This window comes from Barbatula barbatula (genome assembly GCF_947034865.1).
Source record: "Barbatula barbatula genome assembly, chromosome: 20".
Lineage (NCBI taxonomy): Eukaryota > Metazoa > Chordata > Actinopteri > Cypriniformes > Nemacheilidae > Barbatula > Barbatula barbatula.
The window spans coordinates 9495493-9507095 of record NC_136783.1 but is presented as its reverse complement, the minus strand read 5'-3'; the positions used below and the strand labels follow the sequence as shown (position 1 = coordinate 9507095).

General features: G+C 39.9%; 1 protein-coding gene across 1 annotated transcript; it reads left to right on the top strand.

Moving 5' to 3' along the window:
- Positions 1-214: 214 nt before the first annotated feature.
- Positions 215-10250, top strand: LOC306909758 (uncharacterized protein). Its single transcript, XM_079483790.1, has 15 exons — positions 215-728; positions 922-1004; positions 1088-1244; positions 1339-1500; positions 1605-1730; positions 2163-2383; positions 2485-2498; positions 6236-6352; positions 7921-8450; positions 8534-8616; positions 8715-8871; positions 8995-9156; positions 9298-9423; positions 9527-9747; positions 9913-10250. Exons 1-15 carry the CDS (start codon positions 306-308, stop codon positions 9920-9922), a joined length of 2592 nt encoding a protein of 863 aa, XP_079339916.1. The 5' UTR covers positions 215-305; the 3' UTR covers positions 9923-10250.
- Positions 10251-11603: the final 1353 nt, after the last annotated feature.

Sequence of the window (11603 nt, the reverse complement as noted above, 5' to 3'; positions counted from 1 at the left end):
ACACACAAACAAAGAGAGAGAGAGAGAGAGAGAGAGAGAGAGAGAGAGAAAATGACATTCCATTGCAGTTTCCTCACTAGGGTGGAAACTGAACACTGGTCCTCGAGTCGCTAAACTGGTGGTTGCAGCAGGGTCTGGCACACACTCGCACCTTCCCCCCTCCTCCCATCCAGGATCCGCCCCTTCAACTCCAGCTATATAAGAGAACGGACCCAGGCTCAAAGTTGCCATCCTCTTCGGGACAACTCCATTGGTTTCCTTTAGTGTCTTCGTTGCTTTGATCTCAACTCTAATTTCCGGCAACCATGTCGATGCGCATGTCAACCACGAGATCCATTGTCTCTTCAAGCAGAGGTAGCATGATGGGTGCTCCACAGAAAGCCCACAGCGTGTATGGCGGTGGTCTTGGGGGGAGCGTCCGCATCTCTTCCTCTTCCCTGCAGTCTAGGAGTGGAGGCTTTGGAGGAGGTTATGGTGGAGGTTATGGTGGAGGTTTTGGTGGAGGATTTGGAGCTGGAGCCGGCATGGGAGATTCCCAGCCAACTGAGAAGGCCACCATGCAGAACCTGAATGATCGTCTGGCTTCCTACCTGGAGAAGGTGCGTTCTCTGGAGGCTGCCAATGCCAAGTTGGAAAAGATGATCCGGGAGTATTATGAGACGAAGGGGCCAGTCGCAGAGAGGGACTACAGTGCCTACTGGAACACCATCAATGACCTGAAGGAAAAGGTAATGTCTAATGTCTTGATATTCTGAATGAAACAATCATCTTTATGGCATATGTTATCTAAGAATACCAAATTCTTCTGCTCTCTAATTCCTTTGATATATATCACTTGGGTCTATTACAATGATGAAACACAACCCCACGAGACTCTTATTTTGCAGATAAGTCAAGAATAATTCATTTTTATCTTTGCAGATTAAAAATGCCACCGTCAACAATGCCGACCTCCTTCTGCAGATTGACAACTCTAAACTGGCAGCTGATGACTTCAGAATAAAGTGAATTCCTTCATTCATCTGGACAAATATTAGTCATTTTACAACAGTGAGTAATGAGCTAATCCAACCTCTCCACCAATCAGATATGAGCACGAGTTAGCCATGCGGCAGTCTGTGGAGGCTGACATCGCCAACCTGCGTCGCTTGCTGGACCAGACAACCCTGATGAAGGCCGACCTTGAGATGCAGATTGAAGGTCTGCAAGATGAACTGGCATTTATGAAAAAGAACCACCTAGAGGTTTGTAGCAGAAGAGTTTTCTTCTACTACTTATTATTGTTTATACATTTGGCGAACTTTGGGTCATTTGGGTACTTGAATTGTATGGTAACAGGACTTGGAGAATATGAGGTCTCAGCTGTCTGGCACAGTAAACGTGGAGGTCGATGCTGCACCTCAGCAAGACCTGAACAAGCTTCTGGAGGAGATTCGTTCTGACTATGAGTCCGTCATAGAGAAACATCGCAGAGATCAGGAGGCGTGGTTTAAAGACAAGGTAAGATAACCTTTGATTATTTTAAATCTATTGCAAAACACATTCTATGGAGTATCGGATATGGTTTTAAAATTATATTGTGTGTGTTCTTCTCTCACTTCAAGTCCGCACAGTTGAGCAAGGAGGTGGCCGTCAGCACAGAGACCATACAGACCACCAAATCAGAGCTAACCGACCTGCGACGCACTTTGCAGAGCCTGGAGATCGAGCTACAGTCTCAACTCAGCATGGTGAGATATAAGTGGAATGCAGAGGGAGTGAACTAGTAAGGAAGGAGAAATTCTGAGAGGCGGGGAATGGGGGATATGCTATCTGAACCTTGGATGGGAAAATATTACATAAGCAGGCCAAGAAGAGGGCATGTAAGGGAAGAAGATGAACAAAAAACATATGGAGTTAGAGTGAGATATGTCACGAATGCTTTATGAAGCTTTTAGAAAGCTCTCCAAAAGCGGGTGTGGTAGAAAGCAAAGAATGAAGTCCATTTTGCTGTCCGCACATCTTGCACCAAGGTGGTGTTTGTCTGATATTAAGCATACCTGAGTGGAAATCAGTGTTTGCGAAAGTGATTGTTGGTATTGAAATGCAAAATGAGATTTTCAGTGGCTATATATTAACGAAATGTTTCTTAATTTCTCTGCAATTTTTTATTACTCACACAGAAAGCGTCACTGGAGAAAACTCTGTCAGACACAGAAGCTAGATACAGCTCTATGCTTGCAGGCCTCCAAAATCAAATCAACAGGCTGGAGTCAGAGCTGACTCAAATGCGGACTAGCATTGAACAACAGGGACAGGAATACAAAATGTTGCTGGATATTAAGAGCCGCCTGGAGCAGGAGATCGCCACCTACAGGAGCCTTCTGGACAATCAGGACACTAAGTATGTTCTTTTATGTTGTTAAGAGTTATTATATTTGTCAGATTTATGAAATATCTTGTAAAATATGTATACTAATACAACTCTTATTCCTTGTTTTATAGGAGTCCAGGACAAGGTAAATAAAATCACCCATATAACATTGTGTCACAATTGTTGTTGATGTCAGGTTTCAAAAACGCTTTCTCTCACTCAGGTGGAGGAGCACAGCGAACACACAGCTAAACGCAGAGCGGACTGCTTTGAGAGACGACGACCAAACACACACACACACACACCTTTTGAGTGTCAATAAATGCCAATGCTGGTATCCAGAACAAGGAATCAAATGTTGGCTTAAGAAAACACTCACATGAGAAAACATAGCCTACATCTGATGTTGTGTGTGAGAAAATGTCTCTTTAATTAAAGCTGCTGCCAAAACTATTTACGTCATTGTTTTTCTCTTGGAATACTGTGGTCTATATACAGTTTTAAAGTATGATTGTAGAGTCAAGAGACTAAAATCAGAAAATAGGATCAGACTCATAATTACAGAAAACATAAACAAATTGACTGTGTCTTTGGTGTGTTATAAGTTGCCCATGCGCATGCATTAGACAAAACTGCTCAAATTTAACTATCGGAACAAAAGATGCATTCTATCTAAAAGCAAATGCTCACCCAGACCTGCCTGAAACACATTGTGTAACCTCACCGCCACAAATCTACGTCAGTTCATGGTATGATTTGACTAAGACCACCCGAAAGTAAACGGAAGTAAGGTGTGCGTACCTGTCAGTACAATTGCTTTGGAACCTGATGTTCCAAATATGGTAAGAGGCGGTATATTTCCGTCACACGCTTGCAGTATTCGACCAAACAATACGCACTGGTTAACTGGCCAATCATAGCACACCTCACTTTTCAGAAAGATGAGTTTTGTAAAACATCTGCACGTTTCAGAGAGTCGGGGCAAAGAGGAGGTACAAACATGCGGAAAATACAGCGTTTTTAAACCTTAAATCTTGTATACACATTGAATCTAAAACAAACAATAATATTCGTTTTAGCCGTGTCATATGACCCCTTTAAGAGAGAGAGAGAGAGAAAAGGGAAAATAAATGGGCTGGGTCACAGCGATACGTCTACTTACAGCCTCACAACAGTGTTGTATATGTTGCCTGGCAACAGATACATCACAAAAGAACAAGAAAAAGGACACGGTTTAGGTTATAAAAAGTTGGCCGGCTGCTTACTTCCCCTTTTAAAGTAAAAGTATTTGACATCATATAGAATCGTGAATGTGCAAAGTGGATGAGATGGAAACTCAGTCTATATATAGATGAGAATAGCACATTGCATTAGACAAATGAACTGATAATAAAATGACAAAAACACCAGACATTTATTTGAAGGTCAACCTCGTTTTGCATTTGCTATTTAGCTTGGTTTATCTGGTCATGTTTGTTCTTTACCTATGTTTACAGGATGTATACAGAATACAATAAATCAATGTTAAAAAAGCCTCTGGCACAAGAGACACAAGAAGAGGAGACACAATGGCAGATATAGGCGTGGCATTACTTTTTGCTTAAGGGTTGATGGGTTCAAGGCTCACCGAGATCATTTCAGTTTTCCAGTCATGTTGCCCTTGAAGAAAGCAATAAGCATCCACAGAGTTTGCATCCTGTCACCAACAAAGAGAGTATGTAACATGTTGCTGCAATCAGGTTTAAAGGGGCCACGCCCAAAACTTGGATAGTGATGCAGTGTTGCTGAAATCTTAAAAACTTTTTTAAGTTTTATCTTTGTATTCTTGCATTTAAAAAGAAGAAAAAACACTCAGTGACCTAAAACTACATCAGCACAAATCAGCTATTGGTCTTTACATACTTTTAGCTTGTGATTGTGTTTTACACTAGGTAACTTTTTCTTGCAGGAAGAGAGAGAGGAACAGGAGAAAACGATTGTCCAACGTTCAACACACAGCACACTGGACCTCTGGCACCAACATCTCAAAGATATGGGCACATGCATTAAACAACACCCAGGCCTACTATAAAGTACATAAAATGTTTGCAATTGACTATGCTGTTTGCAGTTAATGCATCTTCTTACCATATCTTACATACATTGCCTCTGGAATTTCCTAAATGTATTGCACATGTATAAATATAACATGAATCCTGGAATGTTGCTACTGTCAGGTTTGGTATCAGCAATAATACATGTGTACATAAGTGCAATGTGTTCAGAGCTCCCTCTAGTGTATGAATCCATGATATTCCTATTTACTGAAATGTAGGTTCATAGTATTTGTGATCTTTTGAATAAAATAACTTTCATCATTTTTGCTTTTAATTTGAATGAAAATAGGCTTACGATGAATTGATTATTTAGATCAGCAACAAGCTGGTCCAGTGGAAGAAAAATAAAAATATAGGCACTACACATTTGATAATGTAACCTTTATTTCATGAGTGAGTCAGTTTCATTCTGACTCATGCATCCAGCACACAAACCAAATGAATGTTTCATCACTTCAAAAATTGTGTGCGCTTTACACCAGGTTGTGTTTAGAGTGATTTGTATCGTAACAGTCAGAAAGAACAGTACAGACTTGTTTTTACCTGTTTTGTTCTCATCAAATGTTGATTCTATCTTAGATGCATAGACCTGCAAAGCTGAAATCATCCTTATGTGACTCACTATTGCTGATGTATAAGGCTTGTTAAATTGTAGTTACATTCTGCCGTGCGAACAAGGACATACTGATAATTGCGTTCGAATGTAAATTAGAGGAAAAACAATAATGAGCTGCCAAAGTTAAAATATAAATACTACCTTACAACATATAAAAGTCTGGGTCTCGCTGTATTGCTCAGGCTGTAGTGCAGTGTCTATTCACAGGCGCCACCCCACCACTAATCGGCACAGGGGGTTTTGATCTGCTCCGTTTCCAACCTGGACCGGTTCACCCCTCCTTAAACGAACTGGTGGTCCCGAGCTCCCCCAGGAGCACCATATCGATACCGAACTTAGTGTGGACACCCGATCTGCAAAGTCCACTGCCAGGGTGGTACGCAGGATTTTGAAAATAGTGAGGTCCAAAAACTGAATTTGCACTAAAAAAAATTACTTTCTTGATCTACATATGTGCATTTTAAAACGTTTGGAGAGCAAATGACATAACAACTGCTTAAACCATGTCTGTCTTTTAATGTTTATCAGTAATGAAAGTAAACAAATGGTCAATTGATTTTTATAAAAATACTACTGAAACATGTACAGCATGTCTTTCATAAAGAAACAATGCATTTAGGTTTGAAATGACAAAATTTCCTTTTTTGAGTGAACTGTCCCTTTAACTTTTTTTTGTGTAGCTACAGAAGTTGCAGACACTTAAGGTTTTAATAAAAAAAGGTAAACCAAAAATAATATAGAAACAGAATTAAAGAACGAGAATTTGTTTAAAAGTGATGCATTTGAATTATTTGCAAATCATATCGTTGTTTTAATAGGCTAACCACAACCTATTAACATTCCCGAGTCAAAGCCACGCAGTTTAGTACGAACTAGCAAAGCTCTGGGAATGTTTTTGTCTCGTCAAACGGACATTAACACGTAAATTATATGTTTTCTGCGTTTTTTAGTTTGGATTACTGGAATGATCGGTCGTTTACTCAGGTTAGTGTTTAAATGTTGAAGCTCAAACTGAGAGTGCAAACTCCCGAGCGCTCTTAAGAGAGGGAGAAGGCGACGCGGTCAGCGTCATGTGAATGGCCGCTAACAGATAAAACACGAAACCGTTAGATACTGACATCGCGCTCTTTCACGGTAAAAACTGAACTCGAGCTTGACTTCTGTCAATAGGCTTATTCGAGATGCACTTTGCCTCACCTGAGAAGAAGAAGAGAGTTGGCGCCTCAGAGCTAGGCGGACATAACTCGGACACATTTCTTACCGGCATGCATTTAGCACTGATCACCGGTAATCAATTATTTAAAGCAGAATTTGGCATTTCAAACAAGCATAATAGCAACTGTCGCCCTCTTTAATTTGATTGGACAGTAATCCTCGCCTTTCGTCATTTGATTGGCCAACTCAATCAGATTGACACTTAAAGGAATTGTTTAAAGCCCTTTGAAGAACTATTTTTCAAATATACTTACAACTAATAACCTTTTGGAGTACATTTAATGTGGCCCAGTCAAGAAATAATTAATTATAATTACTGAAAAGATTGTTTGCTTCACACCAAATTATTTGTTATTAATGTGACAATAGCTCTAGGAAAAGTTGCTCTTTCCCATACAATTAACAAAGCATGGGGACTGAGGCTATCACTAACCTGACTTAAAATCACTTTCTGTATTACATGGAAAGAAATTCATACAGCTTCAGAAAAACAATTGAGTGAGAATATAACAAAGTATTCCTACAAATCTGAAAACGTTCGTTTTCCTAAAATATGTGTTTGTTTAGAAAAACTTTTAATTGAGTAACATTTTGAAACATACTGTAGATATAATTTCAATGTTTTACTGTTTATACCCCGGTCACATACACATATGATAACAAGCAACACATTTTTTTGAAATATCTCCCTTTGTTGGTGAGTTAGGTGATTTCAACTTGTAAAAGGGTGAGGACGGTAACTATGGGAGCTGGTAATAAGGGTGGTGAAACTGGCAGAGATGATCTCATAGTCCCCCAGGGAGTTACCTGTCAGCAAAATGATGGAATTTTAAAGTTTCTCTAATAAGTCACCACCCCTGAGAGACACACTGTCTGGGGCACAGACATGAAAGCCAAACACATATTTTTTATATGTTTATTAAATGATCAAAATCATAAATGCATTCACATAATGTAGTATAAATGTTCACCTATAAACGAAGTATTCCTTTTTGAAGTACTTGAAGTATTCCGTAAATTTGAATATTGTAAGTTGATTGAAATTCAGATTTTGAAAGGCTATTGCTGAGTTTCAAAAATTGAGTTTAAAGCATGAAAACAGTCTGATGATGCACACAAAAGATCTTCAGGTTCTAGAGTAGAATTTGTAAGAAAACCCATCATGCAAACAAGGATACAGCACAAGTGTCCTTGATGTTATTGCAGGTTTGTATGAACACATATTGATCAAAATATCTTAAACTTTGTATCCCTGCATGATCAGACAAAATGAGGATAGCCAGACACACGCCAGACACAAACACGCGTACACACATGTATACACTCAGTGTGTGTTCAAAGCCTAGACGTCTTGCACTCCCTCTATTGTAGTCTTGAGGGTGAGGACATTGCTGGAGCAAACACACAACACACACATTCCTTTGCAATCTGCACATTATAGGGTGGAAACTGAGCACCGTTCCATGTATCTCAACACTGATGGACTCATCAGGGTCTGGCACACAGACACACCTTTCCTCCTCCTCCCATCCAAAAAGTGTTGAACCCGCCCTTAAGGCTCAACTACATAAAAGATTGTGCTGGACTCGAAGTCTCCATCCTCCTCAGGACAACTTCAGCAGTTTCCTGTCCACACTGAGTTCATCTCATTTCTGCATCCACCATGTCAACCTCCATGTCCTTCACTTCGCGCTCATCGAAGTCCCAGGGACCTAAGACCATGTCATCAAAGTCGATAGTCGTTTCGAGCCGCGGCGGCATTATGGCTTCTCCTAAAAAAGCCCACAGTGTGTACGGCGGCGGTTATGGAGGAAGCACCCGCATCTCTTCATCCCATTCGATCGGAGGACGTGGAAGCTTCGGTGGAGGTTATGGAGGAGGTTATGGAGGAGGTTATGGTGGAGGGTTCGGTGGAGGTTACGGATCAGGAGGATTTGGTTCAAGTATAACGGTTGGAGGCAACTTTCAAGGGGATTTTCAGCTGAGTGAGAAGTCCACCATGCAGAACCTTAACAACCGTCTGGCCACTTACCTGGAGAAGGTGCGATCTCTTGAAGTTGCCAATGCCAAGCTGGAGAAGATGATCCGGGAGTACTATGAGACAAAAGGACCGATCGCACAGAGGGACTACAGCGCCTACTGGAACACCATCAAAGACTTAAAGGACAAGGTACATTAATGCAACACAAGCGTGTGTGATGTCTGAGATTTGGAATAACGTTTATTTAATTAGCACCCAATTTTTCTTTACAGATTAAAAATGCAACCGTCAACAACGCAAACCTCCTCCTGCAGATTGACAACTCTAAACTGGCCGCTGATGACTTCAGAATGAAGTGAGTTCTCATATTTGTCATAATCATTCCTGTTGTTACGAATATAGGTGCAATAGCTTTGGTTTCTTAATTCTCCTTCCTTATTCTCCACCAATCAGATTTGAGCATGAGCTGACAATGCGGCAGTGTGTGGAGGCTGACATCGGTAACCTGCAACGCTTGTTGAGCCAGACGAAAATGACCATAGCCGATCTTGAGAACATGATCAAATCTTTGCTGGAAGAACTGGAATTCATGAAGAAGAACCATCTGGAGGTTTGTTTCTGTTTGCTCCAAACATATAATCAGCGTAGAGTAATTTATCATAATTGTGAGCCGTGAATGCTACATGCATAATTGATCCTTACATGACAATTGGAAATATGACCGTGATGGCAGGAAATGGCGGCTATGAGGTCTCAGTTGACTGGAACAGTGAACGTGGAGGTCGATGCTGCACCTCAGCAAGACCTGAACAAGGTTTTGGAGGAGATTCGTTCTGACTATGAGAACGTCATTCAGAAACATCGCAGAGATCAGGAGGCGTGGTTTAAAGACAAGGTAAGACTTTGAAACTCTTGGAATAATCAATATTCTATTATCAATACTTTTGAAATGAAGCAGAAATTTTGGCTTGTTGTGTCAGTCCGCTTGGATAATGACTCTCTAATAACATAATTTGTGTTTCTGTTTCTCTTTAAGACCACACAGTTCACCAAGGAGGTGGCCATTAACACAGAGACCATACAAACTTCCAAGTCACAGATCTCAGATCTGAGACACACCATGCAAAGCCTGGAGATCGAGCTACAGTCTCAGCTCAGCTTGGTGAGACACAATGTCTGAGGGCTCATTGACGTTTCGAGTCTCAATGTTTTACAAGTCAAATGAAAATAGTTGTAAATTAATGTAAAAACAATTCTATTCACAGAGAGGTTCACTGGAAAACACGCTGGCAGACACAGAGGCTAGATACAGCGCTATGCTCTCAGGCCTCCAGAATCAAATCAACATGCTGGAGTCAGAGCTGTCTCAGATGCGGACTAGCATTGAACAACAGGGACAGGAATACAAAATGTTGCTGGATATTAAGAGCCGCCTGGAGCAGGAGATCGCCACCTACAGGAGCCTCCTGGACAATCAGGATATTGTGTAAGTTGAATGAAATTTCACAAGAAATACAAGATGGGTTGGAGTTGTTTTGTCCTAACTAATTCATATTTTCTTTCTCCTTCCTAGTCAACCCATGCAAGGTAATTACATATCTCTTTGAGTATTGTGTAATTATTCTCAGTTTTATCAATCTATGCATGACAGTAATAACTAATTCTGTCCCATCCTTCAGTTGGATCTATGTCCTCGGGTGGATCTTACTCAGTGTCCTCAGGTGGATCTCACGTTGTGTCCTCAGGTGGAACTCACAGTGTCTTGCCTGGTGGATCAGCGGTGACAATAAAGCAGACCACTACTACATCACAGCGCTCACACCGCTAAAGAGTGCTTTTTAAAACATGTACACACATTACATCTGAAGTGAATGATAATGCATGTCAGCTGTGGTATTAAGAACAAAGAAACAAATGTTATTGAACACACTGCATGACACTCTGTTGTATTTGTGTGTGCTTGAAAATCTTGAAAATAAACGTACAAGGAAAATATACTTCTTGTTGTTTTTTATTAATACAATTTGACAATTATATTTGGAACTAATGTTAAGAATACAGGCGCTGTGTCTATTTTTCATTCCAAAAGTCATGGGAGTAACAATCTTTAGGTTAATGTACCGCATTGCTCTTTATAGCAAAGCAAAGAAACTAACATTTTAGTGTGCAGTTTGTTGTCAGGCATGTGTTTCTTATATGCATTTATAGCTTCATTAATTTAATTCAGTCTCAACAATTGATGTTGTATAAAACATGAAATATTAAATGTAATACATTTCAAGTCTTCTATAGTCATGCATATAGAAATGTTAATTTCATTAGATATTCAGTTAAATAAACAGAATAAAAGTTGAATAAAATTATACATTGACTTCAGTGAAAGGTGGTAAATGAAAGAAGCAATAAAAAAGTGTATGACAGAATGCATCGTTTTCATAAAGTTCAGTTGCGCGGAATCTTATATAAGGACAGGATTCTGGATTGATGGTGGAGTGTCTCGGGATGGGTGTCTTAAGGTGTGGGCGAAGGAAAGTTATAAAATGCCAAAATTTTGCCATAATTGCTTCCAGCAAGCAGAGATATGCAGCAGAATTGCGATGGACATGCCTGACTAAACAAATGAGCCACCAGTCTTACAGATGATGAGTTATGGTTGATGATCTAGGTCTAAAGTCAAACCTTAGGGAGTGGTTAAATGAGTCCTGCTAACTAGAAGAGTTTTTCATGCATTGTGGTAATGTAAAAAATAATCTTCCACCTACAATAGATTTTGTCATTTAAGCTAAATTGGTTAATGTTATTTGCAATATTTAAAAAGATACTTTTTCTTAAATGCAACTGGAAATGTGTTACACTGCATATTCGCTTTAAAACTGATATGTAGTTTCAGATAGAACAGATACATTTGCTAGCTACGTGTCTTACATTGAAGGGTTACTCAGAGTTAAACACATACTGACACACTCTTCACAGCAGACTCCCGAAACAAACTCATAACTGTGTTGTATATGTTGCCTGGAAACATCCATCACAAACGCACTGATGGGAACAGACATTAGGTCATCCAAGGCTGTCTTAGTCACCCTGCATCACAGTATAAGTCCCTCAAAAATAATGCAACAGTGTAAACCGAAAAACCATATAATTGAATTTATGTACTCTAAAAAATGCAGGGTCAGGTTAAAATTAACTCTTTTGTTATGTTTTGACCCAACGCTCAGATAAAAATAACCAAACATTTTTAGAATGTGGAGGAGAAATGTAGAGAAAGCAATTTAGTGCGATTTAGCGAAAATAAATGCTGTCTGGCCGTCAGCTTTTGTGGTGCAGAAATGACCCCCT